Source organism: Pyrus communis, chromosome 15, assembly GCF_963583255.1.
Source record: "Pyrus communis chromosome 15, drPyrComm1.1, whole genome shotgun sequence".
In the NCBI taxonomy this organism is placed as follows: domain Eukaryota; kingdom Viridiplantae; phylum Streptophyta; class Magnoliopsida; order Rosales; family Rosaceae; genus Pyrus; species Pyrus communis.
Window position 1 is genome coordinate 3,692,100 of NC_084817.1, and position 19,461 is coordinate 3,711,560.

The 19,461-nt window shown below is 39.2% G+C and overlaps 3 protein-coding genes across 3 annotated transcripts; 2 read left to right on the forward strand and 1 right to left on the reverse strand.

Annotated features, from left to right (window-relative positions):
• Positions 1–2,799: 2,799 nt before the first annotated feature.
• LOC137718758 (heat shock factor protein HSF30-like) lies at positions 2,800–4,807 on the forward strand. The gene is made up of 2 exons (XM_068458296.1): positions 2,800–3,222; positions 3,505–4,807. The coding sequence occupies exons 1-2, from the start codon at positions 2,962–2,964 to the stop codon at positions 4,342–4,344; spliced, it is 1,101 nt and encodes a 366-aa protein (XP_068314397.1). The 5' UTR covers positions 2,800–2,961; the 3' UTR covers positions 4,345–4,807.
• A 4,319-nt stretch (positions 4,808–9,126) lies between these two features.
• On the forward strand, positions 9,127–13,273 carry LOC137718552 (cytochrome P450 711A1-like). Its single transcript, XM_068458105.1, has 5 exons — positions 9,127–9,990; positions 11,295–11,447; positions 11,652–12,444; positions 12,525–12,620; positions 12,731–13,273. The coding sequence occupies exons 1-5, from the start codon at positions 9,782–9,784 to the stop codon at positions 13,058–13,060; spliced, it is 1,581 nt and encodes a 526-aa protein (XP_068314206.1). The 5' UTR covers positions 9,127–9,781; the 3' UTR covers positions 13,061–13,273.
• A 108-nt stretch (positions 13,274–13,381) lies between these two features.
• LOC137718553 (protein IQ-DOMAIN 6-like) lies at positions 13,382–15,766 on the reverse strand. Its single transcript, XM_068458106.1, has 5 exons — positions 15,500–15,766; positions 15,157–15,396; positions 14,654–14,881; positions 14,403–14,516; positions 13,382–14,282 (listed from the first exon to the last, which is right to left on the reverse strand). Exons 1-5 carry the CDS (start codon positions 15,563–15,565, stop codon positions 13,587–13,589), a joined length of 1,344 nt encoding a protein of 447 aa, XP_068314207.1. The 5' UTR covers positions 15,566–15,766; the 3' UTR covers positions 13,382–13,586.
• Positions 15,767–19,461: the final 3,695 nt, after the last annotated feature.

A 19,461-nucleotide genomic window follows, 5' to 3' on the forward strand; every position in this document is an offset into this window, starting at 1 on the left:
AGTTTTACTAATGGGTCCTAATATTTATGCTATTGTGCGATTAGTATTGGTGACTCCAGCTTTCTTAGTTTGAACGGGTTCGACTCGACGTCATGATTTGTGAGTGGGTCTTTTCCTTTTTATAGTATATGTATCTCTATTAATTAATGAAACTCTCTTTGTCGACCAAAAGAGAGTGAAAATATAACTTAGTTTTCTATCACACAAAAAAAATAATGGACAATAATGTAATTTCACAAGTCCAAATTTTACTCTTTTTATTGAAACCTCACCTGCAAGTGATGTTAAAATATCTCTAATATTTAAAATTAAAAGAAAAAACCACCCACTCCCCCACGTTCTCTCTCTCTCTCTTCCCCTTTCCTTATTTTCTAAAAAAATATGTTCATACACACAAAGTGTGTAGGCAAATGCTAATATGATTGATAGTTTCCACAAATGCTTTGAATTGATTCATGTACTTCATGCCATGATTAAATTATGTTATGAGAAATGTTGCCCTGTTGTGAAATATCAAGATGATCTTACGAGATGCGCAAGTAAGTTTAGGTAAGTTTATTATGTTGATTAGAATTATTGCATTACTATGGCATGCTTATACTCATATAGTTCACTCATCATTGCTGCACCCCGGTGTTAGTGCTCCCACCCTGGTCCAGAGCTAGCCTTCACGTGATTGTTCACCTCCCGCACCGTACGCTCACCTTGGATCCAAGTTAGGTGCTAGCATGTCGTACAGGTCGCATTAGGCTACTTCGACTTGTAGGTGATCAGCGCATAGCGCTAGCCTTCACGTGATCAAAGCATTAAAGCGTATATTATTACACCTAGCCTGTCGTACATGTCACATTAGGTGACTCTGACTCGTGTGTTAGCATAGATTGATGAGCAATAGATGCAGTCGTATATGTCACATTAGGTGACTCCGACTTGCCTGCTAGTACATATTGTTGAGCTTATGATTATATTCATATTGCCGTTGAGATATTTTGTTGTGGCATATTTTTGGATTTATTGTTGGCATGCATTGGATTTCATACTTATATGTAGGATGATTTTTGAAAAATCATGCTTGTTTTACAGCGAGGGGTTACAATGTTTTTAGAAAAGTTTTTTATAAAACTTTATTTTTAGGCTCACTCACCCTTATTTTTCGCCTCTCCAGGTTCTAGTAGTAGAGTTTTCGTACTGACGAGGATTATTGACAAATCTTGGGGTGGACGATTACCATTGATGGTATAATTCTCATCATATTTTACTGTACTGTACTTTGCTCTATCATCACATGTGAAATGGGTTCATTCCTGCTCATTGCGCACTCTTGCATTTAGGTACTTTTAGGTTTAAATTTATTCACATTTTCCACATCATTACTCTTTATGGCTTTGTCACCTACCAGGTGTCGGCCAACACAACTTGATTCGGAGTCTTAGTGGACATTCCAGATTGAAATGTGTCAATGTAATATTTGTTTTTCATATCAATAAAACTTCCTCGACGAGGTTATTAAAGATAAAATAAAAAAAGCTGAACTACAAGAGCTCATTTCATATAATATTTTTGGGCTGAAGAATGAAAGAAATTTGTTCCTATCTCATATATCTTCTTTTATATTATTTTTAAATCTGAATATTGGATAAATATTCGAAGCCAAAGCATATTCTAAAATCTTATCCAACTGGTTTGGTCCATCTGGATACCACATGAAGTCTCTTCATTGTCCTCACGCAGAGTTCTTTTTAGTTAAAGTTTCGCATTAAATAATTAAGAAGTTGGGCTACTTCTGTTATTTTATAGATTTTAGTATGTAATTTCAAATTTCGTATTTGGTATCAGACGAAATTTGTATATGTGGAAAGTTCAATGATCACTTTTTTCCGTGTCAACAATTTAAAATTGTCTAAATAAAAGTTACGCGTTTTGAATTTTAAAATTGACTACTTGATTAAGTTATATAGATTGAACAGAAAAACATTTCAGACATAAGTATAAATCTTAAACTTTGTATTCTTATCCCCAATGAGGAAAGTTTAAAATAGTTAAGTTTTATTTCTTGATAAACAAGTACCGTAAAAAAGAAACATTGCCCTTATCAATTAACCTAATTAAGTAAGCTTTGAAATAGTTATTCCTCAACACAACCCAAAACATTTAGAAGGTTCTAGAGCTTTGAGATAAACAAAATAAAATAATTAATTTTTGCTTCTTGTGTGAAATGAGAAGAGATCATCTTCGGATCTCTCTCATCAAAACCACCAAGTTCACTTATTTGAATCATTAAAATTTGATCTAACAGTTACAAACATGTGATCCTTAAAAGTTATAATAATTTTAGCAGTTGGATCAAATTTCAAAAATCTGAATGAGTGGACTTGATGGTTTTGACGGAAGAAATCTGGATTTTTCCCCGCTTGAAATATGTTAATAAAGTCTTGCATCTTTCTAGATCTTAATAAAATAATCTTCCACTAAGAATTGCTTTGCTGGATCACTTTATTATTATAATACTTTCAAATTTTATTAAATTATAAAGTTTATAAAGCAAACAAGATAATAACTACTGATACGAATAATAAAAGAATGAATTATCATATTTATGTGATAATTTAAGGCTAAATACAATATAATATTGACAAGTGGGAGAAGAAAGTTCTTACAAATTTGAGAAACGAGACAGCAGGCCCCAGTTCTCTCTAGAAAGTTCCTTTCCACGGCCTTAAATATAACTCGTTCTCTCTCCTCCACATCACAAAGAAAGTACACACAAAAATATTTTGGGATTCGGAGAGCATCCCTTTCCCTCATAAAGCTCACAAATTTCACTACAAAGCTCGAATTCGGCAACCCAAATTCCAGAAATCGCATCAAATCCGAAAACCCAATTCTCAAAATCCTCTTCCAAAAGTAAAAATCCTGTCTTTTGGTACTGAGGTTACTAATAATTTGTGGGAACCGTTAACCATGGATGGAGTGGTGGTGAAAGAGGAGGAGACAAGCTTCCCGCCGCAACCAGTAGAGGGGCTGCACGAGGTGGGTCCGCCGCCGTTTCTCACTAAGACGTTTGAAATGGTGGAGGATCCTTCCACGGACGCCATTGTTTCCTGGACCAGAGCTCGCAACAGCTTCGTTGTGTGGGACTCTCACAAGTTCTCCACCACTCTCCTTACTCGCTACTTCAAGCACAGTAACTTCTCCAGCTTCATTCGTCAGCTCAATACTTACGTAAGTACTTTAGAAACTTGATTTTTCTTGCATTGTTCTTCATAGGTTCTTCGTATTCAATTACTTGTTCAACTTCCTGTGGATTCTCATGAGTGTTCTCTGCATGGTTGGAAATTTGTTCAAATTCCATCTCATATTTTCTAAAAAAATTGTCTGCCTGCTAATTTTCTTAACAATTTTTTTGGTTTAGTGTAAGAATTACTCAAATTGTTCCTTTGTTGGATTACTTTACATCCTTATCCGGGAAATATCAAGGCTTGCTCATCAACTGAATGCATGCAGGGCTTCAAAAAGGTTGATTCGGACCGATGGGAATTCGCCAACAAAGGGTTTCTAGGAGGGCAGAGGCATTTGCTGAAGACCATCAAGAGGAGGAGACATGTCTCACAGAGTATGCAACAAGAAGTTGGAGGAGGAGATTGTGTTGAATTGGGGCAGTACGGAGTAGAAACCGAGCTTGAAAGACTGAAAAGAGACCGAAACGTTTTGATGACGGAGCTTGTGAAGTTGAGGCAGCAGCAACATAATTCAAGGGAGCAAGTCATGGTAATGGAAGGCCGGTTGCTGGCCACGGAGAAAAAACAGCAGCAGATGACCACTTTCCTTGCCAAAGCACTCAATAGTCCATCTTTTCTCCAGCACCTTGTTGAGAAGAATGCTAAGAATAGAAAGTTGCACGGTATTGAAATTGGTCGAAAACGCAGACTGGCTGCTTGTCCCAGTCTTGAGAATCTGCAAGAAGCGCCTATAATCGATGTCGAAGACTACTCGGCAAACCAGGATCAGGGAGAGTTGGCAAATATGGAGCCGGATATTGAGAACTTCCTCTCAACTGCTGCATTGGACAACAAATCGAGCAGTGGTATAAAGGACCCTAATCCGAGTTTAGTACCCACAAGTACTACTGGAGGCCACTTGGATTCTGTCAGTGAGACTATATGGGAGGAGCTGTGGAGTGATGAACTCATTGGTGGCAACCCGGAGGAGGAAGTTGTCGTGGTGGGCGACGAATCAGAAATCGACGTTGAGGTGGATGATTTGGTTGCAGAGCCGGCTGATTGGAGTAAGGACTTGCAAGACCTTCTTGATGAAATGGGTTATCAGACCCAACCCAAGCCGTGACGACGATAACAAAAGTGTCTGATGATGATGAAGTGCAACGTGTGCTGGTTGTCCCCTACAACTCCGTTCCTATATCTATATGTTGGTATATTGATTCAAGAACTTGGCTTTTCATTAACTAATTGGTATGTATGTTTGTTGATTTGCTGTAAGCGATAAATAATGCAACGATCCGTGACGTGCAGAAGGGAATGGTGAATGTTGCTGAGGGCCCAACACGAATGCTGCTGTTTCTTTGTATCCTTTGAATGATTTTGCTTAATTTGAATGATTGTTGCTTCCTGCTTGTACTTTTTGAATGTGTGTTTCTTTGTATCCAATGGTCTTGATTTTCTGTTTATTCTTTCCTGCATTGCAGGCGGAGGAGTCATCGGAGACTGGTGAAGGGTTTCGATCCTTGAAGCTTATGCTTTAATTTGATGCAGCTTTAGATCGATGTAGCCTGTGTAGATAGCAGTTAGCAGTTATCAACTTAATTTTGTTGATGGATGATTAGCGTTAATTTGTTTCCTTTTAATTTTGTTGTTTAGTCTAATGTAATGCTTTGTTTTTCTATATGAACTAGTATTTATGAAATTATGACGAACTGTGTTTTCACTGATTACCTTATGTATATCTCATATGTGAAATCATACACGTTTTATGTAATTCGAGTGGTTTGTGTGTTGTTTTAGGATGGAACTTGGAACTTCAAGTTTCATTACCACACAACGACATCCTTGTACGTTTATATTGTTTGGACATGGGGCCTTTCGGATGCATTGGTAGAAATAATATTCCTCACAGGAAGAAAAACACTCACTGATTTTGAACAAAAGAAAACTCTCACTAATTAATGTGGAGAAACCTCCGTTTCTTTGTTGTTTTTTTTTTTGAACGCCATTTGTTGTTTTTTTTTATACTTCTAGAAAACCTCGATGATACGAGAGGAATTGGGAAATTTGGAAAACTAATCAAATTTTGGACCCTAAATAGAATTCTAGCCACCATTTTAAATTTATGATAATTATAACCAAAAGTTGAGTTGATATGAAAGTACTAATACACACCTCAAATAAAATTTTCTCAAAAAAACCAAAAAAAAAAAAAAAAATGTCATCCATGGAAATTAAACAAAGCAAGATTCAATTAAAATCAGGAGATTCGAAGTAGAATTGAATAAGTTCGAAGCCACCCGTGCTCCTTGAAGTTCCTTAAACAACCCAAAACCCCAATTCAATCATAGACGAAAACAAAATCCAAAGTTCAACCTTTGGAGAAAATGAAAGAAAAAGAGGTAGGGAACATCTTATTTTCAGCTTTTCACCAACAATTTGGTTCTGGAGCTGATCTTAGAGGTGGAGGTCCCAATTGAGGGGCTAAGATGTTAAGGAAGGGCAGCGGACACTGAAGTGAGCGAAGGCCTTGTTGTAAGCTTGGTGGTGCAAGTGCTCGAACTCAAGGATTACATCGTCGTAATTGAAAATCAGAAATTGGAAAGCAGAGGAGGAAGCTAACTGAGACTGAGACTGAGAGTTGTCTTCATGTGGAGGAGGTCAAAAATATTTTGGGGGTTCGAAACTAAACAAAAGTTGTGTGTGAGAGTATAAAAGAGGAAGAAGAGGAGGAAGAGAGAGGGATCGTGCTGCACGCCATGGCTGGCTGTGCTTGAGTTAGGTTTATGTGGTTTTGGATTATCGTCTAGAAAGGACAAAGATGGCGGTAAAAGATAGCCGAGCCTTCTTTTTTTTTTTTTTTTTTTTTTTTTGTGTTTAGAAAACTTTATTTTAAGGGTGTATTAGTATTTTCATATCACCTTTTGGTTATACTTATATTTAGGGTCCGAAATTTGGTTATTTTTTTCAATTTCCCTGAGGAATTTTATTGATATTGAAAAAAAAAATGTACACCTAATCAGGATACATAAACTTAACTCTTAATAATACAAGAAAAAAGGATAAAAAACAGATGGTGGGTTCGAATTTCGTTGGTGACTAATTTAACATCTAATCTAACAAAATTTATCGTTTAACCAAAAAAAAAAAAAAAAAAAAAACTTAATGTGATAACTCGTCCCTACATTTGCAATTTTATAAATTTTAGACACGTGGTTTTACAAAAATGCCCTTGAGGCAAGGATTTTGACTTTCACTGACATTCGGTTAGGGAGACGTATGACTCACTCTTTTGATGTATTCTTGAAGTACTCGGCGATACGAACCTGTAGGAGCAAGCAAATTTCAATTTGGAGCTAAAACGAAGATTTTACGGAACACGGAACAATAGGGACATTTTAGTAAATTTCTTACGTTTGAGATATTTTTACAAAGTGGACCACTCTAGGGTTGCCACGTGGCACCACCCTACCTCATCACTAACACACACTCTCTCCCCTGGATCTCACACACTTAGCTCTCTTTCCCTCTCTCTTCCTTTCGTCAATTTCTTGCAATTCTCAACTCTCTCTAGGACTCTCTTTCCCAGTGATACCCATACCCAGACACTCCCACCGTGACACCTCGGCGACAGTGCTGCATCATCACCACCTTCGCAAACTTTCCTCCACCATTCCTCGTCTCGGTGCAAAAAGCCCCAAGAAATGATCTCAGCGAGTGTCGAGGCTCTCAATCCAAGATCTGGCCAGCTACTGTCGTTCCACGGCAAACCACAGGTACCACTTTCTTTTTCTCACCTCCGCCTTTATTTTGATACCTAGATCGGAGCCTAAGGTGACGCTTAGGCGTTGATTGGAGCATGGAAGACTTCGGCCTCTTTCTCCAGCAATCACAAGCAGATCAAGCCTTCAGATCGTTGGTGACTCGGGCCCTTGGTCCAATACTTGGCTGGGCTATTAAACCCAAGCCCATTAGACTTAAGCCCTAAACCTAATCCATCTAGAAGCCAAGCCTAACCCGTGGCTTTTTAAAAAGGACCTGGGTCGGGCCTCAAGCCCACTAAACCCTAAACTTGAGTTTTAAACCCTAAACCTAACGGGCTTCAAACCCACTAAACCCTTTGGGCCTTAGAACCCAAGTCCAAGAACTTAGGGCCTCCAGCCTATTGACCCGGTCCAACCCAAACTCGGTTTGACCTAGTTGACCCGACCCGTTTGATCGACCCAACCCCGTCCGACCGTTGACCGTTGACTTTGACTTTTCGGGTTTTCGTTCGAGACCCCTCCTAGGCTATTTTCGAAGTCCTGTATCCATTTATGATGTCTGTTTTTAGAAATTCAATCGTCTGAGTAAAGTTTTATTAATTGTACCCTTTTATGTGCTTAGGTGCAATTATTATTGGAGATTTCAGCTTCCTAGCTTGAATGGTTGAAACTTCACAAGTATATGTGAGTGGGCAATTTGCTTTCTACCTATACTTATTGATAGTTTCCCTAAATGCGTATTTACTTCATTTTACGCTTATATTGCCAAGTATCGTTATTGTGATATTAAATGTGATAAATGCTGCTATATGGTTGAGATATTACTGTTATGACATTCATACATATCTGTACATGCTCATCTTGCTGCACCGGTGTTGTACTCTCCCCAGGGCCAGGACCATTCTTTCACATGTATGTTCACATCATACCGTTCGCTCGCCTTGGATTCAAGTTAGGTGCCAGTCCCATCATACAATTTGCATTAGGCAATTGCGACTCGTATGTGACGTGCTTCTGCATGAGCCTTCATGTAATCGTAGTATTAGAGCGTATTGATTACACCCAGTCATGTTCGTGTCAGAGATTATCTGTTCGAACTTATGTGTCAGCTTAGATGGATGAGCACTTAGTTATACTTGATTATCACATAATTATATTACCGTGGCATTGATATATCATGACTTGGCATATTTCTGGTTATATTGTTATTGAATTGTTGTTTACATACTTACGTAGTATGTTTTAAGGAAATTATACTTATTTTACAACGAGGGGTTACTATGTTCGAAAATAAAGGTTTTCTTAAAAACGTTGTTTTGCTAACCCAGTCAACTTTGTTTTTTGCCCCTCTAGGTTTAGTAGCTATGCTTACTTGTAAACGAGGATTCTGGCAAATCTCAGGAGATGGTTATCTTTAGTGGTATAACCCTTATTCTATTTTCTATACTATCTTATACTCTGATATCACGTGTGAATTGGGTTCAATCCTGCTCACCCGTGTACTCTTTAGTTTAGGAACTTTTAGATTTAAAATTATTCACATCCTTTTCCCCACTACACTACACTTTATGGTTTCGTCACCCTCCATATGTCGGCCAACACAACTCAATTCAAAGTCCAAGTGGACATTCCGGGTTAGGGTGTGTCACTTAATAATACAAGAAAAAAGCATAAAAAAATACATGGCAATGTTCTTAATGTCAGAAAATAGTGTCAGGCTTAGATTGGAGAGCAGGCTTTCACTACAGGAATCAGATTGTCTGCCCTCCTGTTTGGGTGCCCTTCCCATTCTCTTTTATTTGTGCGGTCACGGTTAAGCCACGTCAACATTTTATATTCCTATTGTTTTTTGTCTTATTATCTCTATAAAAAAAATCTATATAAAATATTAACGTGACTTAACCGTAACCGCACAAAGTAAGAGGGGATGGAAAGGGTACCCAAACAGGAGGAGACAATCTGCCTCCTTCACGAAAAAAGACAATTGTGTGCGGCAGCTCACCGCGGGCAATGATTCAGTGAAAACCAACGAACGTACCACTTGTTAGTCAGCCAACAAGACCGAAGAGCTCGCAAAGACTTCTTTCCTTCCAAATTTTCTTTCTAAAATTATACGACTTTAGATGTTTCAATTCTCAGTGTCATTCTGGGTGGGGATGCTTCAGACTTTTTCGGCTCTTCAACCTCAAACTTTGGGTGGGAGGCATAGAAGGATGGCTGCTTCTGTCAGTGGAGGAGCCTCTAGTGCTTTCGGTAGAGTAGGGTACGTGTGGCCCTGTGGGTGACCATATGAATTTCTGCTGTCGCTTACCTTGCGTATGGGGATCTTTGGAAAGTCATGGGTGCACTTATAGATTTCTTCAAGTCTTCCATCGATGATTGGGTGAAAGACATTCAAATGAACGAACTTATTTGAAAGTTGGGGACTTGGAACTTTTGAGATCACCATCCACTATGAAAGTTTTGATGACATGACAGCAACGATCTGTATGCAGAGAATATACAAATATTGCTAGTTCTGTGAAAACGAATCAGAGAGGAATCTCAACGTCGCCCGTGGCATTGCGAAGAGAGGTACGGAATCCCTTCCACTATTGGTTCTCAGTTTTCAGGAATGTAATAATTTGTAAGGCACGACAGAAAAACAATCATCTTGATTGCGATAAGGATCAACTATTAACGGCGTAGCAGTTGCTTCAGGTTAGTAGTGGGACCCCCCGAATATTCCATCACCAGTCTATATATTAAACCAACCTGAGCTCAGCTCCCTTGAAGAATTAGATTCAAGAGACTGAGAGAATGATAGGAAGCATTGAACTGTTGTTTACCATCTTCATGGTGTTGGCAATACTGGTAGGAGTTTTGGGGTATTTGTACTGGCCCTACTGGGGAATGAGAAGGCTACCTGGCCCACCTACTATCCCTCTGGTAGGACACATTCCCTTGATGGCAAAGTATGGTCCTGATGTATTCTCGGTTCTTGCCAAAGAGTATGGCCCTATTTTCAGGTTAGTAGCGTTATGCGTGTATATGTTTGATTATGCATAATTTGTCTGTTTTTCCCCGAATTTTTTCCAAAGAAATTTGACAACAAGTGCGAGATTGCATACAAGATTAGGTCAGTTGTCCAGGACAGTATGTCAAATCCCTTGTACTCAAGTTCAAATCCCCACTATTCATAAATTAATAGAGTAGTTTATAATATAATATCATTTTGTTAAAAAGAAACGAGACTTCAAATTAGTGCCATATAGGTCATGCTACATTTGATCCACTGTTTTCTAAATTATAAGCTTACTAACTGTTTGTGACATTTTTTCATCTGGACAGTAGATTGTGCAAAAGTTACTTTTTTGCTTCCTTTTTTGTGTGCCTAGGTATCGTTTGGTATGCAGACGGGACGGGACGGAACGGAATGGGACGGGACGGGACGGGACAAGACGGAACGGAACGGAGCGGGAGCAAAGATGCCCTCGGATGGAAACAAGGAGGAAGAAGGAGACGGAGAGGTTATAATTTTGTGTTCCACGGACGTGGAACGAGTCGTTCCAGGGGGTGAGGTGGAACGAAAATTCATCCAAAACTCGTCCCGTGGAACAGCTCGTTCCATCCGTTTTAGGCGCACCAAACGTGGGACGGAACGTCTTATCCCACTATGTTCCATCCCGTCCCACGTTCCAAACGGTAAGGTGTTTGGAACGTGGGACGGGACGGAACATAGTGGGATAAGGCGTTCCGTCCCACGTTTGGTGCGCCTAAAACGGATGAAACGAGCTGTTCCACGGGACGAGTTTTGGGTGAATTTTCGTTCCACCTCATCCCCCTGGAACGACTCGTTCCACGGGTGGTACCATTTGGAACGTGGGATGGGACGGAACAGAATGGGACAAGGCGTTCCGTCCCACGTTTGGTGCGCCTAAAACGGGTGGAACGAGTTGTTTCACGGGACGAGTTTTGGGTGAATTTTCGTTCCACCTCATCCCCCTGGAACGACTCGTTCCACCACATCCGTGGAACACAAAATTATAACCTCTCCGTCTCCTTCTTCTTCCTCCTTGTTTCCATCCAAGGGCATCTTTGCTCCTGCTCCATTCCGTTCCGCCATGTCCCGTCCCATTCCGTTCCGTCTCGTCCCGTCTGCATACCAAACGATACCAGTATGGTTGAAATGAAGGACCTTAGTTAAAAATTAGATCTGGTGATAAATCTAACGTTGCAATTATGTGTTACCTTGATTTATAATATGCTAAGGTAAGTCACTTATGTATGCGCGTAACTCATCTCTTAAGTTTTTGGTAACACATCCTGGCAGGTTTCATATAGGTAGACAACCACTCGTAATTGTAGCAGATGCAGAGCTTTGTAGGGAAGTTGGAATAAAGAAATTCAAAGACATTAAGAACAGAAGCATTCCATCTCCCCTTGCAGCTTCCCCTCTCCATCAGAAGGGTCTCTTTTTAACCAGGTATATTTTTTGTATGTTATATTGTTATAAAATGAATTGGAACATCTACCCACGGACCACGGTTAAAGTTATAGTAGACGTGTATTAGGTCAATTAGTCAAGACATTGGGTTCACTTCTTTTACGTTTAAGTTCGAATCTCTCTTCATATTGATTATAGTAATGAAGATTAAAGAACATCTGATGGAATTTGAGCATGCTGCAGGGATGCAAGATGGGCTACGATGCGAAACACTATATTGTCAATGTATCAACCATCACACTTAGCCAGTCTTGTGCCTACAATGCAGTCATTTGTTGAATGTGCAACTCAAAAACTTGCCTCCACAGCGGAAGTAGAAGAAGATATTACCTTTTCCGACATCTCCCTTCAATTGGCTACGGATGTAATAGGACAAACTGCATTTGGTGTCAACTTTGGCCTTTCTAAACCACAATCCATCGGCAAGTCAATGGAAAAGATTGATGGAAAATACAACAATGACAATGAAGTCTCGGACTTCATCAACCAACACATATATTCCACAGCACAACTTAAGCTGGACTTTTCGGGTTCCTTATCGATCATACTAGGACTACTTGTCCCCATACTCCAGTGGCCGTTTTGGCAGATGTTGAAGAGAATTCCTGGCACTATGGACAGAAAAATCGAACGTAGTAACTGGCATTTGACTAGCCGGCTTGATGCGGTTGTGGAAAAGAGAATGAAAGACAGCGGACGAGGTTCAAAAGACTTCTTGTCACTTATACTGAATGCAAGGGAGTCGGGGAGGGTTTCGAAAAATATTTTCGCACAGGATTACATTAGTGCACTTGCTTATGAGCATCTCCTTGCCGGGTCGACCACCACAGCATTCACATTGTCTTCAGTTGTCTACTTGGTTGCTGGACATCCCGAAGTTGAAAAAAAGTTGCTGGCAGAGATCGATGGATTTGGACAGCCAGATCAGATGCCAACTGCTAGTGATCTCCAACACAACTTTCCTTATCTTGATCAGGCAAGGCTTCTCAAATTTCAATGTTGCATTTGAGGAAGCTTCCTCATTAGTTGGTTTACATGTTGGTTTTTCGAATGCAGGTTGTTAAAGAGGCAATGAGGTTTTACATGGTTTCCCCATTAGTTGCAAGAGAAACATCTAAAGAAATTGAAATAGGCGGTTATCTTCTACCGAAGGTATTGCTCTGCTTCTGCTAAGGACCTCTTTGAAGAAATGTCTTTTTGTCTGTGATTTGAAAGTGGTTTGTGTATATGTTGGATTAATTCGTCTTGTTTTTGAGGAGCAGGGGACTTGGGTTTGGTTAGCCCTCGGAGTTTTAGCGAAAGATCAAAAGAACTTCCCAGAGCCAGAAAAGTTCAGGCCAGAGAGGTTTGATCCAAGTTGCAAAGAAGAGAAACAAAGGCATCCATATGCCTTTTTACCGTTTGGACTCGGGCCTCGAACCTGCATTGGTCAGAAATTTGCCGTGCAAGAAATAAAGCTTGCACTGATTCACTTATACCGGAAGTATGTGTTCCGGCACTCTCCATTTATGGAGGTACCTCTGCAGCTTGAATACGGCATTGTTTTCAAGTTCAAGAATGGCGTCAAGCTTCGAGTCATAAAGCGGACATGATGCAAGAATCATTCTTCCACTCGCCCGATCAGACCTTATAATACTTATCACTCACTTAAGAAGGCAACTGAAAGATTAGATATACAGAATGTATTAGCCATCTTCGATGTAGATTATGTGATATAAATCATCAATTTGTATCTAAATTTGCTAGAGACCAATGCATTGCAAGAAAGCCCACGATGAGTTCAATGATCCATCGCATTAGATATACAGAATGTATTAGCCATCTTCGATGTATATTATGTGATATAAATCATCAATTTGAATATAAATTTGCTAGAGACCAATGCATTGCAAGAAAGCCCGCAATGAGTTCAATGATCCATCGCATTTGAATTAAGTAAATATTCGATTCCACATATTCATAAATTAACTATGTTCAAATGAAAACTGAACTCTTCTATTCCTAGCACACACTTAAAATTACACATTCTAAAAAATAGGGAACAGGGAACAACTAGCTGTTGATCTTCTCAATCAAAATGAACTTAACCCAGCTGATTGTATGATCGAGGTGCCCCTTTCACCTCAGTTTCATAGAGTTCTTATCCAACCGCGTTGGCATGCCGAGCGGCTTGGAGAAGTTGGCTGAAAATGGCTCAGAACCAGCACTACTTTTTGAATCCCCATTAGAGAATGCCCCAGACCTCTTGAGGAATTGAAACTCGTCCATGGATTGCCTTTGAGTTCTTTGAGACAGATAACTCTGTGGTTTCTGCTTCAACTTCGTTGACTCAGTCAGGTTCATGTAACTCGGCTTATAGTTGCAGCCGTCATCTGTTCTATCTGATGCCAATCCGGTGTTCCCAGAAACTGGCGGCGTGGATGTGCACAGTGAAGATGAAGCAGAGCTCTCATCATACCGGAATTCGGAACTTGGGCTCGAAGAAGAGCGAGTAGCTTGCCCTACGTGAGGAGGCTTTGCAGAAATCCTAGTGGTGACATTGTTCTTCCTGACTTTAACGGAGCATGGTTCTGAAGATTTCGAATGTTGTTTTCCCACGAAAGGGTCTGCACAGCTCTTTGGAGGCGGTGTGATCTCAGAAGAGTCATTGTGTGACTCTTCCATCAGCCTAGTCTCCCACGGCTTCGCTGACATCCAACGTTCTAACCAACTCCATCCCCAACTGTTCTTGTCAAATTCATTGTTCTTACTGAGAGAGTACACTGAGGACCTGGTACGAGAATTCGAATTCGAATCTGGGGTTGATTTCCATTGCTGAGAAGACAAAAAGAAACACAATCTTGCTTATATCAGTAATGTGAAGAGAAAGGCACTTAGTTTAACAGACAAACTACAAGGAGGTTCCCGACGAAGTCAATTTCCATGTTTTATTACCTTCTGAGCAAGAGCATAAGCAATTGCTCTCTCCCTCTTGAATGCTCCTTCTTGCCTCATTTGAATCTTTGCTTTAACATCATCTATTGTTCCCTTGCTATCACACCACCCTTCCTGCAATTATTTGTCTATTTTTAATACTTATTACAAAAACATAAGTTCGAAAAAGCCGCTTCAAAGTTCAAACCAAGAATATTTTCTTCTGTGACGATATTCAAATGACAGCAAAGAACTTTAAAAGCTCAAGTTACCTCAGCTTCTTTTAAGAGATCGGCCTGGGTGCGACGTTCATTGATCATGTTCTGCACAGCTTGTCCCTCCATGGACATTCGCACGCGACGAGCTCTCACACGAGCCTGAACTCGAACAAGAGCTTGCATGCACCTCAGTGTCACAGCAGCCTGCTTCCTCACTTGCCGGCCCCGAACCAGAGCTTGCAGCCTCACTATTCCTCTCAAGGCCTTCAAAGCCCTTCTCGCCTGCAAATCAGTTTCCCCATACAAAAAGCTTCAACTTTCATCAATAGCAGCCAAATCCTTAAAAATTAAGCCCAATAGGCAGCTAGGCATTTTATCAAACAGACTGTATTGAGCAACTTCAACACTAACTATGTGCTTATTTCAAAAGCTCTGCCAATCAAAAGCTACAATTATAACAGAAAAGCACTTTCTTACATCAACAAGCAGGTTGTTCAAATTAAGACATTTAAAAAACAAATTAAATAAATATTGAGAGAAAGTGATTTTTTTCCTACCAAGAAGCCTCGGAAAGCAGTTTGGATTCTGATAGCAGCCCATTCCTGCCTCACAACCCTGAAATCCTTCGGCGGTGCTCGAACCACCGCAGCCACTGCTGCATTATAAACATCCGCCCCTCTCGGAGAATCCGACCCCTCCGATCCCGCCCTGTAATTACCTTTGAAACCCTTCCAAGTAGACCCTAAATCCCCTGAAGAACTCCTCCACAGCTTCCATTTCTTGCTCTTCCCACTCACCTTCAAACAAATCAAACCCAGAAAAAAAAAGTTCAGAAATTCATAAACCCAGCACAAATAATTAAAAAAAAAAATGGAAATATGGTAAAGATCGAAGCTTTACCGGGTCGTCCTTGTCGGGTTTTTTCATCCCGATCAGAGCCTTGACCCATTTACCAGAAGCACCCATTTGAGCGAAAAAAAATTTGCTTCAGCAGAAAAACAAGCAAAAACAGAGGTTTGCAGCGTGGATTTATAAAACTTCAAGGTGGATTTATGAAACTTCCTGATGGATTAATGAAACTACCGGGTGGATTAGTGAAACTTCCGGGTGGATTTATGAAACTCAAAGCTTTTGGGACGTGGGTGATTTGCTTTGTTTTGTAGGGCTTATTTTTTGGTCCCAAAAAACAGAGCCGTTTCGATATTTGATATTTGAAATTCAAAACAATAAGGGACAAATTGGGAAGCAAATGGCGCTCGACTCTTTGGGGGAAGGTGCAGCTTTTGCCCCCGTGGGGGGAGGAATTTACGAAATTGAACCCCCACTAGGGCCACTGCTTTTTCTGGGGAAAAACGACCGGAGGCCACGACGGCACGACCCCGTTTTGTCAGTACATTAAAAGTTACGAAAAGTACGAAAAGCAAACCGACAGAAGATCCTCCTGGATTGGATGGTCTTCTGTCGCAGTCAGATGGTTAATTGTGTTTGTGGGACCACCTGTGGCTAATGGGATTTGGCCACGTGGAATGTGACCGCGTGTTTTGATGAATCATATTTGGTTTTGTGGTTTTCACCAACAAAATCCAAGAACCAAAAATGGACGATCAAAGTGAAGATTTAATGATTTACTGCTAAAAAGATGAGACCAGCTTTGATGGAGTCATTTGAAATGTTTGGAAGCTTTAGGGGTGCTTTCAGAAAAAGATGTTTGAGTTGTCACATTCTCCGTTGCTTAAAATTTTGAATTTAATGTGACAAGATAGACATAAACAATGATTCAATTTGATGACTTTTGTTTGAAGCCCTGTTTTTAAAATGTTCTGAAATATAAACGGCATGTCACAAGTAGGTTTCGGATGCATTGGAAGCTTGATATATCATATGAAATGATTTACTTTAAAGCTTGAAACGACATGTTACATGTACTTTTATTTTATTATAGGAATCGAATTACGAATTTATCTTAATTTTAACTTAGCACCTCACACTCTTTCATCACCCGAACTAATTTAAAAGACGAGTCACATATTACTTTTTCATGAGAAGAAATTCAACATTAAATGAGCATTAGTGTTGTGTATAATCAATAACGCTTCTAAATGCCAGAAAACGCTTTTTTACGTTAAGGTCATCTCATCAACTGTATTTGAATCTGGGCAGGTACAGTGAAGTGCTTTTGGGAAAGAAAGAAGCATTTATTTAGAGAAAAGTGCTTTTCCTTTGTCATCCATTTTATTAACCGATTTCGACCTGGAGGTTTCCCAACCAGACAAATGCCAACCGGACCGTTTATGTTTTTGTCAGTCGTTGACATCGAGGTTCCACACTCTTGTCTCCCCTTCCTTCTTCCCACCAAGATTTCAAATTTCCAGTTTTTTTCTTAATTTTCTGAATAAATTAAGCGGAAAGAGAAAGAAAAAAAAAAAAAAAAACCCTTTAACGAAAAATTTTCGATACTGTTTATTTTAACGAAAAATCACATTTTTATACTAAAAAGTCAATCATGATACTATTCACTTTACAATTTATTTTGTCATTTTCGTTAAAATTCAAAATTTTCAAATCATTTTCATTAATTTTTCAAAAAAATAAAAATAATAATAATCTCCTTTCTTGTTCTTCAAAAGGAAAATTCCACATTGGATTCCTTCTTTTCTGTTTTAAAACTTTTCAGACAATTCCTTATTTCTTTCTCGAATAAATCTGCTTTTTTTCTGCTTTTGGAATAAATACATGGAGATGGAGTTAAAGTATGAATATGGTCATCTACCTAATACTTTGTCTTCTGTATTTCTCATCCAAATAAATAAGCGGGAAAGTGAGTCATCTCTGTTTTCTCAGAGAAATCAGATATCTACCACATAAAACTCAGAGAAGAGAGAGCTGAGGAATCTGTTTTCTCATAATTCATAAATACAGTGTGAGGGGGAAACATCGTAACGACATGGCATTATTGGTACCAAAATTATAAATTTGTACGTTATGTATCATATAACTTAGTAGAGCTATGGTATATATATATTTTTTTAATGTTTCTCCACTTGTATTATGACACGTGATGTATCTACTTGTGTTCAAGTTATACTAAAACAAATGTCTGTACGTGAGTATATTTATAGCTTCTTAGACAGAAAACCTTAGCTAAACAACACTAAAAAGATTGAAAATCCTAGTGATATTGGGATTCAAATAATGATAAATTCAGCCGCAGATAAAAAGTTTAGGAGGGTAGGCTATCCCATCCTTAGGGCAAAGAATAACAAACTTAGGGCTAACTTGGTATTGCTGTGTTTTAAAAAAAAAAACTGCTTCTACTGTACTGTAAAAATAAACAGCTGTAAAATAAAGCAGTTGAATATTTGGTAAACTTTTTTTTTTTATAAAAGTACTTTTAAGTGTAAGGGTATTTGATAAGCTTCTATATAAAGCTGCTGTGACTATGTCAAATGACAAAAATGAGTATGATATTAAATGTAAAATAAGAATAATTTTATTTATATTTGACAAAAAATAAAGAATAATAATTTTATTTATTAATACTTTCTCTAGAGTCTTCCTCCTTTATTTTCTCCTTATACATCGACTAGACTTTTCTAAAAATCAAAAAAATCTCTCTAGAAGTCTCCCCCACTACCCCAATTTTCTCAGTTTTTATTTTTTATGCTCCGTCTTCTTCTTTTTTATTTTCATCTCCATGGATTCCAAAGGCGCCAACGCCGTGACTATGCCATCTTTGATGGGTTGTTCCTCAATCTCTCTCACCTGTCTCATTACATTTTTCTTCCTCATTTTCTCTGTCTGAGCAATCTGGGATCTCCTAATTTGCAGAAATACGAAGATCAGTCTCCTATAAGCGGTGCAATCTGGAAAATTTTGGCAAGTCCGCAATGCCAAAACCGAATCTAAATCCAAGTCTAGTTATTGCCGGAAAAGATGGTCATGTTTCTCGGCGCGATTTTGTCGGCGTGGGAGTGAGAGAGGACGAACGAGAGATGGGTGAAATGACATAGATAGAAACGATGCTGTAAGGTATGGAATCCAAGCTCAATAATGGTGATTGTTGAAGCTGGGAGTGAACGGTGTTGTGGTGGAGTCGATGAGGACGATCTCCCAATTGAAGTCAGCAATGTCTTCTAGTTGGTATTATGTGTACTTTATTTAATTGTTTAAGGCCATTTTTGGTATTTGAAAGTTTCATTAAAGGACTCAGCGCTTCTTGCAAATTAGGTTTACGCAGAAGTAGTGGAAGCAAAAAAAGTCAGTTTTTCAAAGCTAGCTTTTGATGCTTCTGTTTTTTGGCTTTTTTTTTTCACCCAAGACTGTGAAAAAAAACTGAAGTTGAAAGTTTACCAAACACAAAAAAGCTCCTAGCTTTTTTTGATACCTACTTTTTTCAAAAGCACCTTAATATCAAATCAGTAATTAGGCTCATGGGAGAATTGGGATAGGGATTCAAAATGCGATATTGATCTAGTATGTCATAGTAGCATATGATCAACTACTTTCTACTTAAGTCCTAGTCAAAGCCTTTTAGGCTCAACCAAATTCAACTGATAGACGAGACCAACAGTTACGTGTTTAAGGTCGAACTTAATGCCATGTGACTAAACTCAACTTGTGCACAAGATCGATGCATACGCCATCAAGTTGTCTAACTCGAGAAAACTTGTGTATCATTGATTATATACAACCATATGGCCGAATTAGCGCAAACCAATACCGTCGGGCTAGGCAGTTCCATGTATGCAAGTCTATGGGAGACCCCGATCTTTGGGCTTGGTCTAGGGGAAGGGATTGGAGCAGAGCTTCTATCTTTGGTGATAGGTTGACTTGTTCAAGTGCTTTGCGTTGTAGGTTAACTG

What these genes read in the sequence shown, in the direction of transcription:
- LOC137718758 (XM_068458296.1), top strand. Translation starts at nt 2,962, where the DNA reads ATGGATGGAGTGGTGGTGAAAGAGGAGGAGACAAGCTTCCCGCCGCAA. An exon ending in TTCGTCAGCTCAATACTTAC is followed by an intron (nt 3,223 to 3,504) that starts GTAAGTACTTTA and finishes GAATGCATGCAG; the next exon opens with GGCTTCAAAAAGGTTGATTC.
- LOC137718552 (XM_068458105.1), top strand. Translation starts at nt 9,782, where the DNA reads ATGATAGGAAGCATTGAACTGTTGTTTACCATCTTCATGGTGTTGGCA. An exon ending in AAGGGTCTCTTTTTAACCAG is followed by an intron (nt 11,448 to 11,651) that starts GTATATTTTTTG and finishes AGCATGCTGCAG; the next exon opens with GGATGCAAGATGGGCTACGA. An exon ending in ACTTTCCTTATCTTGATCAG is followed by an intron (nt 12,445 to 12,524) that starts GCAAGGCTTCTC and finishes TTTCGAATGCAG; the next exon opens with GTTGTTAAAGAGGCAATGAG.
- LOC137718553 (XM_068458106.1), bottom strand. Translation starts at nt 15,565, where the DNA reads ATGGGTGCTTCTGGTAAATGGGTCAAGGCTCTGATCGGGATGAAAAAA. An exon ending in AACCCGACAAGGACGACCCG is followed by an intron (nt 15,397 to 15,499) that starts GTAAAGCTTCGA and finishes ATTTGTTTGAAG; the next exon opens with GTGAGTGGGAAGAGCAAGAA. An exon ending in CTTATGCTCTTGCTCAGAAG is followed by an intron (nt 14,283 to 14,402) that starts GTAATAAAACAT and finishes TTGTCTTCTCAG; the next exon opens with CAATGGAAATCAACCCCAGA.